The sequence below is a fragment of the Lolium rigidum genome, chromosome 4, assembly GCF_022539505.1.
Source record: "Lolium rigidum isolate FL_2022 chromosome 4, APGP_CSIRO_Lrig_0.1, whole genome shotgun sequence".
Classification (NCBI taxonomy): Eukaryota; Viridiplantae; Streptophyta; class Magnoliopsida; order Poales; family Poaceae; genus Lolium; species Lolium rigidum.
This window is the reverse complement of record NC_061511.1, coordinates 130618529-130641802: the sequence shown is the minus strand read 5'-3', so window position 1 is coordinate 130641802 and position 23274 is coordinate 130618529. Positions and strand designations below refer to the sequence as shown.

General features: G+C 46.2%; 2 protein-coding genes and 1 pseudogene across 3 annotated transcripts; 1 reads left to right on the top strand and 2 right to left on the bottom strand.

Annotated features, from left to right (window-relative positions):
• Nucleotides 1-18413, bottom strand: part of LOC124647508 — a 29701-nt pseudogene extending 11288 nt beyond the window's left edge.
• Nucleotides 18414-18519: 106 nt separating this feature from the next.
• LOC124705877 (type III polyketide synthase A-like) lies at nt 18520-20925 on the top strand. Of its 2 annotated transcripts, none has more exons than XM_047237567.1 (2): nt 18520-18715; nt 19952-20925. In XM_047237567.1, exons 1-2 carry the CDS (start codon nt 18520-18522, stop codon nt 20923-20925), a joined length of 1170 nt encoding a protein of 389 aa, XP_047093523.1. The 2 variants fall into 2 exon arrangements, with proteins under 2 accessions (XP_047093523.1, XP_047093524.1); XM_047237568.1 differs by having other exon boundaries at nt 18565-18715; nt 19967-20925.
• Nucleotides 20926-21365: 440 nt separating this feature from the next.
• Nucleotides 21366-22954, bottom strand: LOC124708777 (pentatricopeptide repeat-containing protein At1g61870, mitochondrial-like). The gene has a single exon (XM_047240442.1). The coding sequence runs from the start codon at nt 22952-22954 to the stop codon at nt 21647-21649; it is 1308 nt and encodes a 435-aa protein (XP_047096398.1). The 3' UTR covers nt 21366-21646.
• Between the last annotated feature and the right edge of the window lie 320 nt (nt 22955-23274).

The following is a 23274-nucleotide window of genomic DNA, read 5'->3' as shown; positions in this document are numbered from 1 at the left end:
AGCATTCTTATCATGAGTCTCATGCATAAAATTATTACTACTCCCAACATAGGCATAATCAATTTTATTAGTTGTAGTGGGAGCAAATTCAACAAAGTAGCTATCATTATTATTCTCATCAAGTGTAGGAGGCATAATATAATCACAACAAAATTTACTCTCCATAGTAGGTGGCACCAAAAGACCACTATCATTATAATCATCATAAATAGGAGGCAAAGTATCATCAAAGAAAATTTTCTCCTCAATGCTTGGGGGACTAAAAAGATCATGAAAACCAGCTTCCCCAAGCTTAGAACTTTCTATATCATTATCAACAATGGTGTTCAAAGCGTTCATACTAATATTACTACCAGCATGCAAATAAGATTTCATAGGTTTTTTAATTTTCGCATCAAACAATCCATGTTTTAAATCAGGAAATAGAATAAGAAGCTCATTCTTGTCCATTATGCCAAACTAGTGTAAACAAGAAACAAAAAGATGCAATTGCAGGATCTAAAGGAAATAGCTTCGAGTACTTACAACGGCGAAAATAGCTTAGTAGCCGAGATCCGGAGTGTGAGTACCTTTTACCTTTCCTCCTCAAGCAACGGCGCCGTAAAAGTGCTTGATGTCTACGGGAGCTTCTATTCTTGTAGACAAGTGTTGGGCCTCCAAGAGCGAGAGGTTTGTAGAACAGCAAGCAAGTTTCCCTTAAGTGGATCACCCAAGGTTTATCGAACTCAGTGGAGGAAGAGGTCAAAGATATCCCTCTCATGCAACCCCGCAACCACAAAGCAAGAAGTCTCTTGTGTCCCCAACACACTTCATAAATAGGTGCACTAGTTCGGCGAAGAGATAGTGAAATACAGGTGGTATGAATGAATATGAGCAGTAGTAATGGCGCCAGAAAATAGCTTGCTGGCGTGTAGTTGATGGTGGTAATATGGTAGCAGTAGTAACGCAGTAAAACAATAAACAAGCAGCGATAGCGATATTTAGGAACAAGGCCTAGGGAATAGACTTTCACTAGTGGACACTCTCAACATTGATCACATAACAGAATAGATAAATGCATACTCTACACTCTTTTTGGATGATGAACACCATTGCGTAGGATTACACGAACCCTCAATGCCGGAGTTAACAAGCTCCACAATTCAATGTTCATATTTAAATAACCTTAGAGTGCATGAAAGATCAACCACTAACCAAACTAGCATCACCTATCTAGGAGGAATAGATCACATCAATACTATCATAGCAATAGTTAACTTCACAATCTACAAGAGATCATGATCATAGCCTACGACAAGAACCAACACGGTGCACACACTAGTCACCTTTACACCATGCAGGAGGAATAAGACTACTTTAATAACATCACTAGAGTAGCACATAGATGAATTGTGATACAAAACACATTGCAATCATAAAGAGATATAAATAAGCACTTCACTATGCCATTCATAACAGTGAATAAGTATTCTGTGAAATATAGCCTAAGAGACCCACACGGTGCACACACTAGTCACCTTTACACACGTGGGACAAGGAGTCTCCGGAGATCACATAAGTAAAACCCACTTGACTAGCATAATGACATCTAGATTACAAGCATCATCATATGAATCTCAATCATGTAAGGCAGCTCATGAGATTATTGTATTGAAGCACATAGGAGAGAGATTAACCACATAGCTACCGGTACAGCCCCGAGCCTCGATGGAGAACTACTCCCTCCTCATGGGAGACAGCAGCGTTGATGAAGATGGCGGTGGTGTCGATGGAGAAGCCTTCCGGGGCACTTCCCCGTCCCGGCGGCGTGCCGGAACAGAGACTCCTGTCCCCCAGATCTTGGCTTCGCGATGGCGGCGGCTCTGGAAGGTTTCTCGTACCGTGGTTTTTTCGTATCGAGGTTTTAGGTCCAGGGGCTTCTTATAGGCGAAGAGGCGGCGTCAGAGGGTCAACGAGGCGGCGACACCATAGGGGGGCGCGGGCCACCCCTAGGCCGCGCCGGCCTATGGTCTTGTGGCCCTGTGCCCCCTCTCTGGCGGCTCTCGGGTGTTCTGGATGCTTCCAGGCAAAATAGGAACTTGGGTCTTGATTTCGTCCGATTCCGAGAATATTTCCTTACTAGGATTTCTGGAACCAAAAACAGCAGAAAACAGGAACTGGCCCTTCGGCATCTCGTCAATAGGTTAGTTCCAGAAAATGCACGAATATGACATAAAGTGTGCATAAAACATGTAGATATCATCAATAATGTGGCATGGAACATAAGAAATTATCGATACGTCGGAGACGTATCAGCATCCCCAAGCTTAGTTTTTGCTCGTCCCGAGCAGGTAAACGATAACAAAGATAATTTCTGGAGTGACATGCCATCATAAACTTGATCATATTGTAAACATATGTAATGAATGCAGCGATCAAAACAATGGTAATGACATGAGTAAACAACTGAATCATAAAGCAATGACTTTTCATGAATAGCACTTTCAAGACAGGCATCAATAGGTCGTGCATAAGAGTTAACTCATAAAGCAATAATTTAAAGTAAAGACATTGAAGCAACACAATGGAAGATTAAGTTTCAGCGGTTGCTTTCAACTTGTAACATGTATATCTCATGGATAATTGTCAACATAGAGTAATATAACAAGTGCAATATGCAAGTATGTAGGAATCAATGCACAGTTCACACAAGTGTTTGCTTCTTGAGGTGGAGAGAAATAGGTGAACTGACTCAACATAAAAGTAAAAAGAATGGTCCTTCAAAGAGGAAAGCATCGATTGCTATATTTGTGCTAGAGCTTTTATTTTGAAAACATGAAACAATTTTGTCAACGGTAGTAATAAAGCATATGAGTTATGTAAATTATATCCTACAAGTTGCAAGCCTCATGCATAGTATACTAATAGTGCCCGCACCTTGTCCTAATTAGCTTGGACTACCGGATCATCGCAATGCACATGTTTTAACCAAGTGTCACAATGGGGTACCTCCATGCCGCCCGTACAAAGGTCTAAGGAGAAAGCTCGCATTTTGGATTTCTCGCTTTTGATTATTCTCAACTTAGACATCCATACCGGGACAACATGGACAACGGATAATGGACTCCTCTTTAATGCATAAGCATGTGACAACAATTATTATTCTCATATGAGATTGAGGATATATGTCCAAAACTGAAACTTCCACCATGAATCATGGCTTTAGTTAGCGGCCCAATGTTCTTCTCTAACAATATGCATGCTCCAACCATTAAGGTGGTAGATCTCTCTTACTTCGCACAAGACTGGATATGCATAGCAACTCACATGATATTCAACAAAGAATAGTTGATGGCGTCCCCGAAACATGGTTATCGCACAACAAGCAACTTAATAAGAGATAAAGTGCATAAGTACATATTCAATACCACAATAGTTTTTAAGCTATTTGTCCCATGAGCTATATATTGCAAAGGCGAATGATGGAATTTTAAAGGTAGCACTCAAGCAATTTACTTTGGAATGGCGGAGAAATACCATGTAGTAGGTAGGTATGGTGGACACAAATGGCATAGTGGTTGGCTCAAGGATTTTGGATGCATGAGAAGTATTCCCTCTCGATACAAGGTTTAGGCTAGCAAGGTTATTTGAAACAAACACAAGGATGAACCGGTGCAGCAAAACTCACATAAAAGACATATTGTAAACATTATAAGACTCTACACCGTCTTCCTTGTTGTTCAAAACTCAATACTAGAAATTATCTAGACTTTAGAGAGACCAATTATGCAAACCAAATTTTAGCAAGCTCTAAGTATTTCTTCATTAATAGGTGCAAAGTATATGATGCAAGAGCTTAAACATGAGCACAACAATTGCCAAGTATCACATTATCCAAGACATTTTATCAATTACTACATGTAGCATTTTCCGTTTCCAACCATATAAAAATGAACGAAGCAGTTTTAACCTTCGCCATGAACATTAAAAGCTAAGAACACATGTGTTCATAAGAACCAGCGGAGCGTGTCTCTCTCCCACACAAGCATTTATTCAAACAAAAACAAAAACAAAAGCACACAGACGCTCCAAGTAAAGTACATAAGATGTGGCCGAATAAAAATATAGTTTCAAGAGAAGGAACCTGATAATTTGTCGATGAAGAAGGGGATGCCTTGGGCATCCCCAAGCTTAGATGCAGTCTTCTTGAAATATGCAGGGATGAACCACGGGGGCATCCCCAAGCTTAGACTCTTCACTCTTCTTGATCATAGTATATCATCCTCCTCTCTTGACCCTTGAAAACTTCCTCCACACCAAACTCGAAACAAACTCATTAGAGGGTTAGTGCATAATCAAAAACTCACATGTTCAGAGGTGACACAATCATTCTTAACACTTCTGGACATTGCTCAAAGCTACTGGACATTAATGGATCAAAGAAATTCATCCAACATAGCAAAAGAGGCAATGCGAAATAAAAGGCAGAATCTGTCAAAACAGAACAGTCCGTAAAGACGAATTTTAAAATGGCACCATACTTGCTCAAATGAAAATGCCCAAATTGAATGAAAGTTGCGTACATATCTGAGGATCACTCACGTAAATTGGCATAATTTTCTGAGTTACCTACGGAGAATTAGGCCCAGACTCGTGACAGACAAAGAAATCTGTTTCTACGCGAGTAATCCAAATCTAGTATGAACCTTACTATCAACGACTTTACTTGGCACAACAAAACACAAAACTAAGATAAGGAGAGGTTTCTACAGTAGTAAACAACTTCCAAGACACAAATATAAAACAAAGTACTGTAGCAAAATAACACATGGGTTATCTCCCAAGAAGTTCTTTCTTTATAGCCATTAAGATGGGCTCAGCGAGTTTTAATGATGCACTCGCAAGAAATAGTAGTTGAAGCAAAAGAGAGCATCAAGAGGCAAATTCAAAACACATTTAAGTCTAACATGCTTCCTATGCATAGGAATCTTGTAAATAAACAAGTTCATGAAGAGCAAAGTGACAAGCATAGGAAGATAAAACAAGTGTAGCTTCAAAAATTTCAGCACATAGAGAGGTGTTTTAGTAACATGAAAATCTCTACAACCATATTTTCCTCTCTCATAATAACTTTCAGTAGCAACATGAGCAAACTCAATAATATAACTATCACATAAAGCATTCTTATCATGAGTCTCATGCATAAAATTATTACTACTCCCAATATAGGCATAATCAATTTTATTAGTTGTAGTGGGAGCAAATTCAACAAAGTAGCTATCATTATTATTCTCATCAAGTGTAGGAGGCATAATATAATCACAACAAAATTTACTCTCCATAGTAGGTGGCACCAAAAGACCACTATCATTATAATCATCATAAATAGGAGGCAAAGTATCATCAAAGAAAATTTTCTCCTCAATGCTTGGGGGACTAAAAAGATCATGAAAACCAGCTTCCCCAAGCTTAGAACTTTCTATATCATTATCAACAATGGTGTTCAAAGCGTTCATACTAATATTACTACCAGCATGCAAATAAGATTTCATAGGTTTTTTAATTTTCGCATCAAACAATCCATGTTTTAAATCAGGAAATAGAATAAGAAGCTCATTCTTGTCCATTATGCCAAACTAGTGTAAACAAGAAACAAAAAGATGCAATTGCAGGATCTAAAGGAAATAGCTTCGAGTACTTACAACGGCGAAAATAGCTTAGTAGCCGAGATCCGGAGTGTGAGTACCTTTTACCTTTCCTCCCCGGCAACGGCGCCAGAAAAGTGCTTGATGTCTACGGGAGCTTCTATTCTTGTAGACAGTGTTGGGCCTCCAAGAGCAGAGGTTTGTAGAACAGCAGCAAGTTTCCCTTAAGTGGATCACCCAAGGTTTATCGAACTCAGGGAGGAAGAGGTCAAAGATATCCCTCTCATGCAACCCCGCAACCACAAAGCAAGAAGTCTCTTGTGTCCCCAACACACCTAATACACTTGTCAGATGTATAGGTGCACTAGTTCGGCGAAGAGATAGTGAAATACAGGTGGTATGAATGAATATGAGCAGTAGTAATGGCGCCAGAAAATAGCTTGCTGGCGTGTGGTTGATGGTGGTAATATGGTAGCAGAGTAACGCAGTAAAACGAGTAAACAAGCAGCGATAGCGAGTATTTAGGAACAAGGCCTAGGGAATAGACTTTCACTAGTGGACACTCTCAACATTGATCACATAACGTGAATAGATAAATGCATACTCTACACTCTTGTTGGATGATGAACACCATTGCGTAGGATTACACGAACCCTCAATGCCGGAGTTAACAAGCTCCACAATTCAATGTTCATATTTAAATAACCTTAGAGTGCATGAAAGATCAACATAACCAAATAGATCACATCAATACCATCACAGTAATAGTTAACTTCACAATCTACAAGAGATCATGATCATAGCCTACGACAAGAACCACACGGTGCACACACTAGTCACCTTTACACCATGCAGGAGGAATAGACTACTTTAATAACATCACTAGAGTAGCACATAGATGAATTGTGATACAAAACACATTGCAATCATAAAGAGATATAAATAAGCACTTCACTATGCCATTCATAACGGTGAATAAGTATTCTGTGAAATATAGCCTAAGAGACCCACACGGTGCACACACTAGTCACCTTTACACACGTGGGACAAGGAGTCTCCGGAGATCACATAAGTAAAACCCACTTGACTAGCATAATGACATCTAGATTACAAGCATCATCATATGAATCTCAATCATGTAAGGCAGCTCATGAGATTATTGTATTGAAGCACATAGGAGAGAGATTAACCACATAGCTACCGGTACAGCCCCGAGCCTCGATGGAGAACTACTCCTCCTCATGGGAGACGAGCAGCGTTGATGAAGATGGCGGTGGTGTCGATGGAGAAGCCTTCCGGGGGCACTTCCCCGTCCCGGCGGCGTGCCGGAACAGAGACTCCTGTCCCCCAGATCTTGGCTTCGCGATGGCGGCGGCTCTGGAAGGTTTCTCGTACCGTGGTTTTTTCGTATCGAGGTTTTAGGTCCAGGGGCTTCTTATAGGCGAAGAGGCGGCGACACCATAGGGGGGCGCGGGCCACCCCTAGGCCGCGCCGGCCTATGGTCTCGTGGGCCTGTGCCCCCTCTCTGGCGGTTCTCGGGTGTTCTGGATGCTTCCGGGCAAAATAGGATGCTGGGTCTTGATTTCGTCCGATTCCGAGAATATTTCCTTACTAGGATTTCTGGAACCAAAAACAGCGAGAAAACGAGAACCGGCCCTTCGGCATCTCGTCAATAGGTTAGTTCCAGAAAATGCACGAATATGACATAAAGTGTGCATAAAACATGTAGATATCATCAATAATGTGGCATGGAACATAAGAAATTATCGATACGTCGGAGACGTATCAGGTAGTACGATCCGTTGTGAAGCACTTTGCTAACGACGAAGGGGCCCTCCCATGGAGATTGCAACTTATGATCTTTCACCTGACGAAGGCGGAGGACCAAGTCTCCGGCCATGAACGAGCGATTCCGGACTCGACGACTATGGTAGCGTCGGAGCTTCTGCTGGTAAATGGTGGAACGTTGGTCTGCTAAATTCCGAGCCTCTTCGATCAGATCCACAGATAGTTGTCTAGCCTCGTCAGCAGTTTCTTCATCATAGGCGGAGACTCGCGGTGAATCGTGGATGATGTCGGAGGGGAGCACGGCTTCGGATCCGTATACCAGGAAAAACGGAGTGAATCCTATTGACCTGTTGGGGGTAGTTCGTAAACTCCACAGGACGGAGTCCAACTCTTCAGCCCAAGCTCCGGCTGCGCGGCGCAGCGGTTCTTCAAGGCGTGGTTTTATTCCGGATAAGAGGAGTCCGTTGGCTCTTTCGACCTCTTTCGACCTGACCATTGGACTGTGGATGAGCCACGGATGCCAGGTCTAGGCGGATCCCCACGTCATGACAATAATCCTTCAATTCTCCTTGGGCGAAGTTCGTGCCATTATCTGTGATTATGCTGTGCGGGATGCCGAATCTCATCACGAGGCTGCAGACGAATTTGAGTGCCGCAGCACCATCGGCTTTTCTCACTGGCTTTGCCTCGATCCATTTACTGAATTTATCAATAGCGACCAGGAGGTACTCAAAACCGCCAGGAGATGATTTCTTTAACTTACCAACCATATCGAGCCCCCAGACCGCAAATGGCCAGGTGATAGGGATGGTCTTCAGCTCTTGGGCTGGAGCGTTTGGTTGAGTAGCGTAGTACTGACAACCTCGGCAAGTTTTCACCAGCTTATCAGCATCTTCTTTAGCTGTGAGCCAGTAAAATCCGAGCCGGAAAGCTTTAGCAACGAGGGACCTGGGAGCGGCGTGATGCACGCAATCCCCTGCGTGGATCTCTCTGAGGATTTCAATGCCATCCTGATTGGAGACGCATTTGAGGAAAACTCCAGTTGCACTTCATTTGTAGAGCTGTCCATCAACTATTGTGTAGGAACTCACTCGTCTGATGATCGAGGACCTCGTCCTCCGGCAACTTCTGATCGATGAGATAGTCCAGGAAAGGCTGCGTCCAAGCCGGGATGATAGCCATCACTTCTCTAGCCGGAGATACTGCCACATCTGGGTTTTCCGGGTTAGCGCCCTTGACTGAGGGTATCCGTAGATGCTCCAGGAAAATGCCGGGCGGAACTGGTTTCCTGCCGGATCCGAGTTTGGATAGCATATCTGCCGCTGCGTTATCGTCGCGTCTGACGTACTTGACTTCGTATCCGAGGAAGCACTTGGCTATCTCGTCAACTTCATCTCTGTAGGCTGCCATGACAGAGTTTCTGGCGTTCCAGGTTCCGGCTACTTGTTGTGCCACCAGGTCGGAATCTCCGCAGCAAATTATGTGCTTGATCCCGATTTCCTTAGCGATGCGCAGACCGTGTAGTAAAGCCTCGTATTCCGCCATGTTGTTTGTAGCTTCGAAGTGAATCTGCAGGACGTACTGCAGTTCTTCTCCGGTAGGGGACTTCAGGGTGACTCCGGCTCCTGAGCCTTGATGCTGCTTGGATCCATCGAAGTGCATGACCCATGTTTCTGGTTCCGGCTCCAGACTTGCATCCGGAGCCTCTGTCCAATCTGCGACAAAATCTGCCAAGACTTGGGACTTGACCGCAGTCCTGGCTTTGTATGCGATGTCGAAGGCAGATAATTCGATGCCCCATTTTGCTGTGCGTCCAGTCGCGTCAACGTTGTTGAGAATCGTCGACAGTGGAGCTTTGCTCACAACTGTTACTGGGTGCTCTTGGAAGTAGTGTCTCAGCTTTCGGCTTCCTAGGAACACACCGTAGGCTAGCTTCTGAAAGTGAGGATATCTTTGCTTGGATTCCGTTAGAACCTCGCTAATGTAATAGATAGGCCTTTGGACTCCGTATTCGTGACTTTCTTCCTTTCGCTCTACCACGATGACGAGACTAACGACTTTGTTAGTAGCAGCCAGGTATAGGAGCATGGGCTCTGATTCTTCTGGAGCTGCTAGGATAGGTGGGGAGGTGAGTATTTCCTTCAATCCTTTAAGCGCTGCATCCGCTGCGTCATCCCAGACAAATTTGTTTGTTTTCTTCAGCAGCTTGTACAAAGGTAACGCCTTCTCGCCAAGACGGCTAACAAACCTACTGATTGCTGCGACGCAACCCGTTAGTCGTTGCACATCTTTGAGACAAGTTGGCCTTTTGATGCACAGGATTGCCTTGATTTTTTTCGGGTTAACCTCAATGCCTCTGTGAGAGACGATGAAGCCAAGGAGTTTTCCAGCTGGCACGCCAAAGACGCACTTCAGCGGATTCAACATCATCTTGTACCGACGGAGATTCTCGAAGGTTTCTGTGAGGTCGCTGATCAAGTCGGATCCTTTCCGGGTCATGACCGCGATATCGTCGACGTAAGCGTGTACGTTCCGGCCAATTTGGTCCTTCAGGCACCGCTGCATCGTACGTTGGTAAGTGGCACCTGCATTTTTCAAACCAAAGGGCATGGTGACATAGCAGTAAGTGCCAAAGGGGGTGATGAACGAGGTCGCCTTTTGGTCGGACTTCTTCATCCGGATCTGATGATACCCGGAATATGCGTCAAGAAAACACAGAAGTTCCGCCCCTGTCGTCGAATCAATGACTTGGTCAATGCGCGGCAAGAGGAACGGATCCTTCGGACAATGCTTGTTCAAGCCGGAGTAATCGATGCACATTCTTAGTATTTCGGTGTTCTTTTTGGGTACAAGGACGGGATTTGCGACCCAATCAGTATGGATAACTTCTACTACAAAACCTGCCTCTAGTAACTTAGCTAGTTCCATTCCTATGGCGCGGCGCTTCTTATCTCCAAAGCGTCGCATAGCTTGCTTCACCGGTTTAGCCCCCGGGTTTATGTTGAGGTAGTGCTCGGCGAGTTCCCTTGGTACTCCGGACATGTCAGAAGGTTGCCATGCAAAGATATCCATGTTAGCGCGGAGGAACTCGACGAGCGCGCCTTCCTATTTGGGGTCCATGTTGGCTCCGACTGAGACTTGCTTAGTAGCGTCATCTTCCTTGAAGCTGACTTTCTTGGTCTCTATCGCGGCCTTGAAGGAGTTTTTCTGTTCAGAGATCTGCTTCTTGGTGGTCTGCATCTCAGTCGGATCCACCGCGGCTCTGTAGCCTTTCAGCTCTTCTCCAGATATCACAGACTCGCGAAGGCGGCTTCGCCCAACTCGCACTCATGAGCCTTCTTGTAGTCTCCGGATACGGTAATCATACCATTTGGACCCGGAATCTTGAGCTTGTTGTAGATGTAGCATGCTCTTGCGTGGAACTTGTGGTAGGCGGGCCTGCCGAAGATGACGTGGTAGGAGCTCTTGAAGGGCACGACCTCGAACGTGATCATCTCTTCGCGAAAATTATTGATGTCGCCGAAGGCCACGGGAAGTCTGATGCTGCCAAGAGAGTTCGCCTTTTTACCCGGAACCACACCATGAAATTCAGTGGTGCTATGCTTGAGCTGCTCTTTGGTAAGGTTCATCCGCTCCAGAGTCTCCAGGTACATGATGTTCAAGCTGGCTCCGCCATCCATGAGGCACTTGGAGAAATCATACCCGTGAATGCGGGGACTTACAACCAAGGCGTAGCATTCTTTTGGCACAATGGTAGGGTGATCCTGCCTATCAAATGTGCACGGGACTTCCGACCACCTGACGTACTGCGGCACAGCCGGAACTGTGGCGTTCAGGATCCGGAAAGCTGACTTGGTGGCGTGGACTGTTGGGGTTCCGAGGAAGGTGTGGTACGCGCCCACACTCTTTTTCTCGAAGGGGTTGGATTTACTCGCGGACCCCGCTTTGGGATCCGGCGAGTTATCATCCTCGTCCATCGCCTCAGAACTGTCCTCCTCCTTGTCATTGTTCTTGCCCTTGCCTCCTTTGCCGCGTGGGCGGTGCTTCCGGGCTCGCTTGTATCCTGCTTCCGGGTCATTTTTCAGATCGTTGACCCACTTGCAGTTGCGGTTAGTGTGAGTGGACTTCCCTGTAGCCGGATCCAGGTGGGCTAGGCAGGGCATGTCTCTGTACTCCTCGTATGTTTGGGGGGCGCGGGCTCCGGCTGTGGTGACCTCGTCACTTCGCTGCTGGCCTCTGTCGGCTCCGCCTCCGCGACCGCGGCCTCTTCCGCCTCCTGGACCTCCGCGCTGAAAAGCCATGGCGACCATCTCGGATCCGCCACTCTTCTGGTCATCGGGTGGGTTTTTTCCGCTTATTGCCGCTGGTGTTACCGTTGTCACGGTTCTTCTTTTGCTGATGCAGGGGAATTGCTGTAGCTGCTAGATCTCCGCCTGCGTCGTCATCGGCGGCAGTGTGATCGCTGGCGATGGTGATCATGTCATCCAACGTCAGTTTATTTGCGTTGACCAAGCAGGTTAGCTTGTGTCGCAGCAATCCTCATCGCTTCAAGCCACCAATGAAGGCGTGCATTGTTGTGCGGTTGTCGACGTTCTCGCACTCGTTTCTGCATGCCAACCATCGGGTGAGGAAGTTCCTTGACGTTTCACCCTTCTTCTGGATACACGCCTGTAAGTCGCTTGTTGTGGCAGGTCTTTTGTAGGTGCCCCTGAAGTGCTTTTGGAAGGCGGTCTTCAGGTCGAACCAGACAAAAGATGGAATTCTTCTCGAGGTCACCGAGCCGGATCCGGGCTGGACCTACAAGGTACAAGCGAAGCATGTGGCGGGCGATATTAGGGGTTCCTCCGGCGAAAGTTACTTGCATTATAGTAATCCTCGATCCGGGTATCCGGCCTTTCGGTGCCATCATAGGTCTTCAGGTTTCCGGGTAGCTTGAGGTTCATCCTTGGCGTTGGTTCCTCTCGAATCATCCTGCCGAAGCACTTTGGGCCTATGTAATCATTTCTGTATTCGTTGAGACGTTCCCGTGCGTCACGCGAGCCGTGGCGGGGGGATTTTGAGCGAGAGCGAGATCTCCGGCCGCCGCCTCCGCCTCCTCCTCCGCCTCCACCGCTGGGTGGTGGTGAGGGAGACCTGGGAGGGGGCCGATGTGACCTCTTGCTTCCGCCATCCGAATCTCCCCGTCCTTCGCGGTGTTGACTCCGGCTTCGATGGCTGCCTTCGTCGTTCCGGCTCCTGCGAGGCTCCGGGTCGCGTTCTTCGTTCCGACTCCTCCTAGGCTCGGGTTCTCGATCGTTGTCCCGGCTCCAGCGGGGTTCCGGCGTACGTTCCATGTGTCTTGGAGGCTGCACGTTGTCGCGGATGTTGATTCCACCTTGACCGTGCGGCCTGGTGTTTCCGACTGGACTACGGCGGCGAGGGATTGGAGGACGCGGGTACCCGTTGGGTGGAGGAGAGGGATTCCGGTACTTGTTCCTACCAGTGTACATCGCATCCTTTCCCTTTCTCGGATCTGACGGAGGTGTCTTTGATGGTACGGGGATTGGATTTGGGTGTTCTCTGGTTTTCCTTCTGCGTTCCGAGGATCTAGTTCGCGATTCGTCATCGTGATGGCGATTGTCGTAGGCGTCCTTCTGCGCAGTGGAGACACAATGTTCCGGGTTGGATTCCAACCTGTGCGAAGTGTCTGCCTTGCTCTGCTGCTTCATTGCTGAGGCAACGAGCGTACGGACGTATTCGATGTCGATCTCCTCGGTCTTTTTCTTCAAGATCTCCGCAGCCTTCTTCATGTTATCCTTTGGAGTTGCGAGTGGCTGTTTCTCAGTGGGGGTCGCGAAGGTGATCTTGCGAGGAGGTATAGCGTCCCGCCTGATTTTATCGGCCTCCCGGCTGAAGCTCGGTGACCTTGTCCTTCCAGTGTTGCTGGAGTTCCTTGACTTTTACCAGTTGTTCGTCAACCTCAAGCTCTCGCTGGTGGAAATTTTCCACGAAGTGCGCGGCCTCTTTCCTCTCATCCAGCATTGCCGCTGCGGTTCTGGCGAACTTCTGGGCTATTGCCAGCATCTCCTGTCTTGTTGCTTCTAGAGCCTCCGGATTTGCGGCATCGTCAGGGGTTATTGGTTTGTTGAGAATAGCCGAGTGTGTGATTGCTTCCATGCCTGCTTGTTCAACCAGCTCTTCAGGGGACAGCACTTCCTTGTGCGGACGATCCCGCGATAGCGGAGATCCTGCACGGGACGGCTGCGGATCGGAATAGGTGTTGTCATCCTCTGACTCGCGTTGGTCCAGCGCCGCCAAGGTTGCAAGGACCTGTTTAGGCTGGGCGGATTCAACTTCGGGCTGATCACCGTATCCGTATTCCTTCACCTTGCGGTCGAACTCTTCAGTATCCATGGAGGGGGCATCTCCGGAAATTGGGCTTAGGTTACCCAGAATCGACTCTTCAACCGGAGTTCCGCTTTCTCCGACAGCCTCATGCTGCTCCGGAGCAACGTTGTTTTCCGGTACCACGACCTGCGCGGGACCAGCTCCGGCTTGAGGGGTGGTTCCGGTGGTATGGGCCAAGAAGTGCACGAAGTGACACCTTTGCTTTTCTAACACCTGGGAGACCCAGGCGGATCTGCATTGGTCTTCCACCTTTATTTCCTGCTCAGGGGCGGATTGGGTGGGTTTGATTTTTCCAGATCTAAGGCGGAATCTTCCCTAGGAGGTTCCTGCGTCTCAGATCGGATCTTCGCGACTGCGTCCTGCTCAGCGGCAGTCGCGTCAGCGCTACTTACCAGTGGGTTTCCATCGGAATTGACGGTTTCCCCGATGAAGATGTGTATGCCGCCAACTGGGACGATGGAGAGCTTGACGGGGTCAGTCTTAGCCGGAATCCAACACTCATCCGGAGGGACGATCGGCAGATTTCCGGCGTAAAGGACGCGCCCCACAGCGATGGTGTCGTCGTAGCTTCCCATGGCGGAACCCTCCCGGTTCCGGCCTCCAGACGCCGTTGGCCCCACGGTGGGCGCCAACTGTCGTTGCCTAATCGACGGTACCTCGGAGGAGGGATCCTCACGAGGGAGAGAAGAAGTAGGGGCCATAGGGCGGAGTGCACACGGGACGGTGGTACGTGATTTACCCAGCTTCGGAACACCTGCACGATGACAGGGCCTACTGCTGCTTGTCTGGAATTATCTGGGCGCTTTCGCGTTGTTACAATGAGTTGTGGTCGTGCCTCTAGGGCTCCCGGGATCCGGCTTATAAAGGCGCACGGATCTAGGGTTTACATAGAGAGTCCTAGCCGGATTACAGGTTTGCCTAACTACGGAACTATGTCTTGCCGTGTACGTCAAGGATCCGCCTTCCTCTATACGTCGTCCCGGATCCTGGTTCCTACTGGGCCTTCATGGATCCGGGTTCCTCCAAAGGTAGGTCGGATCCGGCTCCCTTCTCCTGGGCCGGACTTCATCCTTCAGGATCAACAGCAACTGGGCCGCCCGATGGACCACATGCCACATCGCCATCTATGGGCCACCCGGGCTCGCCGGATCTAGGCACTGTCGATGGTACACCCATGAAGTATACCCACAACAATGTGGGCTGCATTAATGAGATGTAGCAATGTAACGAAGTGAAATACCATTGTTGGACTCAACCAATTACTAATATACTAAGTGCAAATCACTCAGTAGTATGTGCTTCCAAAGGAGAGCATCATTAAAAAAGAACTCTAGCAGCACATCCATATCCACTAATAGAAACAATGTGGTGAGCCATTCACCTATTTAAGATCACGCTCTTTGTCCAACTCGTTAAAAATTCCAAAAACTTATCCTCGTTCAGTGTCCAAGAAGGTGGATCCAATGGCACATACACCTTCATGTACAGAAATCAAATTACAGAAACATGCCATTGACCAACAGGAGGTCATCATCGTTCCTGTTAGACGATGAACCCCTGAACTGAATGAAAGACTTACCCGAGCCAGCTCGATGCACATTCGGTACATTTCGTAAGCGGGGTCGAAGAGCAGAACATGATCCCCTGGATCTATGACTGCATGAACAGAAATGGCATACGCGTGAATAAAATGCAGAGTATGGCATTCCCCTTGAGACCCCATGATTCAGTCGCGCACACAAACAGGATGAGCATTAGTACTTGCAAATATTGCTGCAGCTAAGGCCTCGGATTGGCCACAGCAGATGGCGAAGTCGGTGAGAGGGTCTACCTTGTTTGATTAAGTGCAGCACACATCACCCCCCCCCCCCCGCAAAGAAAATTGCAGCACGTTTGTTAATGATTATCAGCACGTTTGCACCATTGGAGAAGAAAAGGAGGATCACTGGTTTCAATGTTGGCCAGCCTGGCTAGATGAGATGCCTTTCATATATTTGTATCCTCATGGATACTGCTTAGTGCAAAAGTTGTCCCATGTATTTCACTTGCATCGAAGTCAAATTTCTCATGTCTACTTGAGAACGAATCATGCTTCTACAGAGGACATAACTGAGCTGAAATATCGATAATATTTAATCTTCCATAGGTACCATATAGTCTAATTGTTTGTTATGTTTTCATATTGAAATCTTGTGTTGAAACTTGAATAAGATGCAGAGCTTTTTATTCCTGAACACACTACAACTTTCTCTTTCATTATTGTTGTTTGCTCCTTTTTGTACTTCTGATCATTATGATAGAAAGTTCCAATATTGCACAATTCATGTCTACCAAATATTCTCATTTTCATTTTTCAGGTTGTTGATGGATAGAGTTTTCAACTTAATTTCTGCTATTGTGATTTAAACATCCACGAGCCGACAACAGTCATCCATCCATTGTGCCGCCAAATCAGCTACTGCATATAGGTGTCCTGATGTGCTTTTCCTCTGGGATTGAACAAGCTTTGAATTGTGGATCGTCAAAGTATCAAATGTTTGGTATGCCTGTACGCAACGCCTTTTGATACATATATATTTGTATGGCGTGTATTTAATTGCATACATTTATACATCGGATCTTAGGTGATCCTAGCGATGAGGGTTTTTTTCATGCTTGAGATTCTTTTTGGTGATTTTGGGGTCGAAACCAAATGAGAGCCCAACAAATTTTGGTAATAGGGAAAGGTGATATCATTCTAAGCTGTTTTGTCTTCCTTATTGAATCCTGAGATTATTTTCCTCACTTCCCAATCTTGAGAAATATGATTTTTTTGCAAATATGAAAATAATAAGACTGTTGTCGGATGTTTCTAAATGCAGGAAAAAATAAAAATAATTTATCAGGGTCAAATTACATGGTGGGTCTTGGACATGCCCCAAAGAACTTGGACAAATTACATGTTGCCAACTCTAATCATAAGAAATACATGCTTACATACTGAGTGTTTTAGGTTGAGTGCTTTTAGATTCATTGACGAATTACACATTTGTGTTTGTATTTAGTTATATTTTCTGATGATGGCCTATACTGAATTGTAGAAGCACATGCTATTCAATAGTGTAACAGCATCAATGCATCATTGCCCATGAGCTTATTTACGTCAAAATATATTTACATGCCACTCACTATCTTTAATTTATGATCTCAACTTCGAAGATAGTTATTGGTGGAACATAGCAATTTCGTATGGCTTAAGATGTTATTACTCAGACTGTTATTAACTTGCTATTAATTGATGAAGAAATGTGCCTTTCTGTTGAGACATGATATTGTTTCTCAGAAGTGCTAGAAGGTATTGACATGAGATCAAATACTATTTGTATGGTATCCTCATTTTGTTTCTTAACCCTCCTTTATTTGTTCCCGTAGTTCATTAGTCTCCTAATGGCGAACATGTTATTGTTAGTTTTGCATGTGCTAATGACAACTCATCTTGCTTTCCCAATTGATACACAGGTATTTCCCATATATACACTTTTTTTTGGTATAGTTATTTTTTGTGAACTGGTCTTGTTTATGGAGTCTTGGAAAAGAAGAATCTTTAGTATTTAATGGTCACCCTGTTTGCACCGCCAGTAGTTCTTACATTCCACGAAGAAGAGAATGTAAATAGCAAATAGCATGTGAAGTCAGTGATTTTAGCATTTTGTTAGTGTCAGCATATCAGTGTGCTAATGCAGTTTCATAAATTTCCTTCAATTTCTCTTCCAGGAAGCTATGAAAACCTCTTGAAAAGTAGTTGCAGGATAATCCCTATCCCTCTAGTCCAGTTTGGCTTGTTTGTGCAGATATGGACTATTTATTTTGAAACAATAAATGTCATCCCGCATCCAGGGCATGATTTGAGTAGCAGTGTGGAAGATGGAGCTCGCCAACAAAACCACTCTCTCAAGTCTGAAGTAGCTCGCTCTGTTGAATGTTGCTGCGTTATAAAATTATCTTCTCAAATTAGTGTTGGGTCGGGTCCGGGTTTGCCTTGCTCGGACTCCTAGCGTCCAAAGGAATTTGTAGTATTGTAAAATAATCACCCCTTGAGATCAAACATAAGTGATACGTCTATTTTTTTGTAATTATGAAAAAATTACATGTAAACTTCTTAAAAGGACATAGTTGATAGTTCACAAATTATTATGATGTATTTTTTATCGTGCACGTTTATTAGTTTCGAAGAAAGAGAAGACCAAAGAAGCCGAGAGACACTGGTCAAATCAATAAGCTGATAAACAATATCAGGCTCAAATTAACTACATATAAGCCTGCAAGTACGTTTCATGTAGTGTGCCTGATAGCCCACAGACTATCAACCACGTTCCAGGTAAAACAAACATGAGACAGTTTTAGAACAGGGACACGAAGATCACACCATATCGATGGGCAAATATTATGGAGAAACCAAAGAAGGGTGGGAGGAATGAACCTTCACCTAGCCACCTTTGCATAAAAAACGGAAGAAAACGAGATGAACAGTTCCACAACCAACCTGTCATCCTTATTCCACTCACGCTGTTGTTCCCTCAAGCCTAAATCCGAACAACCAGTTCCCTGCAAAGCCTGAAAACCAAACAACCCCATGGCGACCATCCCCTATAAAAAGCACCGGCCAAGCACCCACATCATGCACACAACGAAATCACACGAGTAGAAAACTTATCGACAGAGATTCATAGCATAAGGAGCAATGTCAGGCCTTGGACTCGGTAACATCAGCGGGGAGGGCAATGGCAGAAGCCATTGCTCGGGGGGCAAGGCCAAACTGCTCGCGCTGGGCAAGGGCCTCCCTAAACAAGTGCTGCACCAGGACAAGGTCGTGGAGACCTACCTCCAGGACACCAGCTGCGACGATCCCGCCACTAGGGCAAAGCTCGAGCGCCTCTGTGAGTTACTTCCTTACTTCATGGCTTTGCCTTTTTTTACATCTCGTTTTCTACGGCTGAGACTTTTAAGTTGGTAATGGTAATCCGCTCTCCTTAAAGAGATCATCAACTACAGTAAGTTTTGCAATAGGGTTGCCATCTGGTTGTAACACCTTAGTGTACAAAATCTACCATGCTTTAGTATAACATCAATTATCGTAGGTGCAAAATAGAATTGGTAAATGGGAAAGACAGATTATTTTTCACTCAGTAAATAAAATGTTTGCATGATCATTAAAACTCCTGTTACATTTTTCTTAAAGAAAACAAGTAGTGTCGGACCTATTTTGATGTGTCTATCATAATGTGGAATGGAAAATAGTGCAATGAAAAGAACAAATTTCCACATAGGAACAACATGCGCACAGTATAAGTATCGTTAGGCATCAGTTGTACTTTTGTTCTAAGAAAATTACTAGGACACTGATTTAGTTTTTTCATGCTTCCGTGTGGGCTGAGCAAATAAAAATTCATAGTATACAATAAGAATTCATAGAAAATAAGTAGGTATCTAACCTATTTTGATGTATCTATCATAATAAGGAAAATAGTGCAATACGAAAGATAAAATCCTCCTAGAAACAACATATGCACATAAATTATCATTACTCAATACTCATCTGTTGTACTTAAGCTCTAAGTGCACCACTAGGACACCAATTTAATCTAACCATCAATTATCATAAGTGCGAAATGGATTTAACACAGGTAATTTTCCACTCAGTAACTAAAATGTTGACATGATCATTACTACTACCTCCGATATGTTTTAATCAGCGTGAATACCACAGGGTACATGCACGCAATCTTCACGACTCCATGTCAATTTAATCGAATCGGAGGGAGTACTCACTAATTTTCCAGTTGCGCTTTTGCTTAAGAAAATAAGTAGCATATAACCTGTTTTAGTTTATCTATCATAATGTGGAATGGATAATAGTGCAACAAGAAAAACAAGTTTACACTTAGAAATAGCATGTGCACACTATAAGTATCATTGTGCATTATTTGTACTGTCACTCGAAGAAAATTACTAGAACACCTATTTAGGTTTTTCAAGTTTCTGGTGTGAGGGCTGAGCAAATAGGAATTCCTAGTATAGAAGCATAATTTATAGACTATGTTTTGTTATGTAGTGATTTGCATCAGTACCTCCAATTTATGCATAATTTTTTGCATGTGATTCAACTTTCGCAGGCAGGACCACCACAGTGAGGACAAGGTACACTGTCATGTCAAAGGAGCTCCTGGATGAGCACCCAGATCTGAAGACAGAGGGTACTCCAACATTGACACCACGTCTTGACATCTGCAACGCCGCGGTGCTTGAACTTGGTGCTGCTGCAGCTCGTGCTGCCCTTGGTGAATGGGGTCGTCCCGCAGCTGATATTACCCACCTAGTCTATGTCTCATCCAGCGAGATTCGCCTCCCAGGGGGTGATCTTTTCTTGGCAAATCGTCTTGACCTCCCTCCAAACACAGTGCGCACATCCCTTCTCCTCCTTGGTTGTTCAGGTGGTGCTGCCGGCCTCCGCACTGCCAAGGACATTGCAGAGAACAATCCAGGGAGCCGTGTCCTTGTAATAGCTGCGGAGACAACTGTGTTAGGTTTCCGGCCGCCAAGCCATGACCGCCCTTATGACCTTGTTGGTGCTGCCCTGTTTGGTGATGGTGCATCAGCTGCAATTATTGGAGCAAGCCCTATCAGGGCAGAAGAGGACCCCTTCTTGGAGCTTGAGTTCTCAAGGCAGGAGTTCCTACCAGGGACAGACAAGGTAATTGATGGCAAGATCGCAGAGGAAGGGATTAACTTCAAACTGGGGCGTGATTTGCCAGAAAAGATTGAAAGCCGTATAGAAGGGTTCTGCAGGACACTCATGGACAAGGTTGGCATAAAGGAGTTCAATGATTTATTTTGGGCTGTGCATCCCGGTGGACCAGCAATATTGAACAGGCTAGAGGTTTGCCTCGAACTTGAGCCAGATAAACTCAAGATCAGTAGGAAGGCTCTGATGAACTATGGGAATGTGAGCAGCAACACAGTCTTCTATGTGTTGGAGTATTTGAGGGATGAATTGAAGAAAGGGGCAATAAGGGAGGAGTGGGGATTAATCTTGGCATTTGGCCCTGGTATCACATTTGAAGGAATGCTAGTCCGGGGCATTAACTGAAACTGAAAGAGGTCCAAGTACATGGAAATATCAGACACAAGCTTTACATGGCACAGTACCATTTCATGATTACGATTTCTAGTCTAAAAATGTAATAAGGAGCATAGTGTATTTATGCTCTGTAACTAGTTAGTCACTATTTTACTCTAGTTCAATGCTTTATATATCAATTATGAAACACTGTCAGGTACTCGACTTTGTTCCCAAGATAAATGTACAAGTCTGGCACTGATACTGCATCATGTTCAACCATATGACTTATTAATTTAAAGGATTACTTGTGTGAGTATTAATTCCTAATATGTGGTGAGTACATTAATACTAGTACAACTACTCAAAAGGAAAGAAGAAAGCGGAACAACTTAAGGTTAAGGCTTGAAACACACAATTATCCTTCAACTATTCTGAAGTGTACTAATCAAACATGTTACAGTGCAGGATAGTAGATAGTATCATGATCTCCTTATCACTTCAACAAATGTTTAACATCTTTTAATATAACTAAAAGGCAAAAAAGAAAAAAAAACAGAAGAAGCTCTTACAGAAAAGGGTACTTCTTACCATTCTGCTTAATAAAGACAGACATTACACTCTGACTTTAACCATTCAAACCTTGAAAAATAGCCCTACGGTAGGACGAAGGCAAAAAGTAGATCCCATGTGAATGCGCTTCTTTTTCTTCATCCTTATTCCAAGGACAAAACACGTGAACAAATCCAAATCATGGATTTGAACTTGGCGCTCCCTCTTCAATAGATAATTTACCAGCAACCTTCTCCCAAGTAGCTTTAGCATCCCCATTGACAAGGAAGTTCATCTTGGCAACAACATGCTTTGCATCTGCAGACCTCCCAGCCTTGACCAAACCATCCACCAAACCCTTGACAGCATCAAACGGTGGGGCTGCCTTCATCGCGAAGCAGCTGTTACAGATCCACAATGCATCGTCGAGCCTTTCACTCTCCACCAAACTCCTAAACAGCACCATGTACGTGAGCGCATGCACCGACACTCTCAAGTCACTCCTCCCCTCCCGCCTCTTCATCACCTTCATCTTCTTGAACACACGCATCGCCGCCCCGACGTTCCCCTCCTTGCAGTACCCCTGCACAAGCGCGTGGTAGGTGACGTAGTTGGGCAGCACGCCCTTGGACTCCATCACGTCGAGCAGCTCCTCCCCCCTGAAGGTCTCCTCCTTCTTGGCGAGCCACTGGACCCGGCAGTTGTAGGTGGTGATGTTGGGCTCCAGCTTGTTCTCACTGATCTCCTTGAGCAGCTTCTCGAACTCCTCGGCGTCGTCCTTGGCAGAGAACCCCGCGAGGACGGTGTTGTAGGATATGATGTCTGGCGCGGGGCGGTGCTTGAACTTCTTCTTGGCCATTTCGTTGAGCAACTTGCGGGCAGCCGCGTGGTCGGAGGCCTTGACCAGCGCGTGGAGGAGCACGTTGTGGGAGGCGCAGCCCGGGGCGACGCCGAGGGCTGACTCGGCGGACTTGAAGGTGGACTTGAGCTCGTCGAGGCGGCCGGCGCGGAGGAGCGCGGAGAGGAGGGCGGAGAGGGAGACGTCGGAGCGCGCGGCGGGTGGGGAAGAGGAGAAGGCGCGGATGGCGTCGTCTGGGGATGGGAAGAGGGATAGGGCGCGAGCGAGGATGCCGGGGGTGGGCGGGGCGGAGGCGAGGAGCTGGTCGAGGAGGGATGCGGTGAGGTCGGGGCGGTGGAAGCGAGCGAGGCGCGCGGCGGCGAGGGAGAAGAGGGGGCGCGAGGTGTGGAGGCGGTGGTAGTCGGGGCTGGAGAGCGCGGAGGAGACGAGGGCGTGGAGGCGGTCCGGGTCGGTCGCCGCGCGGACGGCGAGCTGGAGGTCGATGATGGAGGCGCGGGGGGCGGCAGGCGCCGCGAGGGTTGGGGCAGGGACGGGGGCAGAGGCCGGTGAGGGATCTACGTCGGGGAGCGCGGAGAAGCGGCGGAGGAGGTGGGCGGAGACGGAGGCGGCGGACGAGTGGGTGTGGCGGCGGCGGAGGAGGGACGCCATGGTGATGGTGATGAGCAGGGACGGGGTTTGCGAGGGTTTGGGTGTCGCCCCTACTCTCTTTCCCCTTTCTGTGCGAGCTACAACTGCTCATAGCAGTGGCCCATTTCAGACACACACGGGAAAAAAAACTTTTGAAGGCCATGTAACCACGAATTAACTTAAGATTTGAACTTAGATAAGAACCGAATTAGATGGACAGGTCACAACAACCGTAACCAAGATAGTTCTCCTTAAAAAAACAAGAAATATGTATCTACTAAAAGCATAAGTAGTGGCAACTGATCGCTTAGTTAAACTGCTACGGGTATGAAATCCAACAC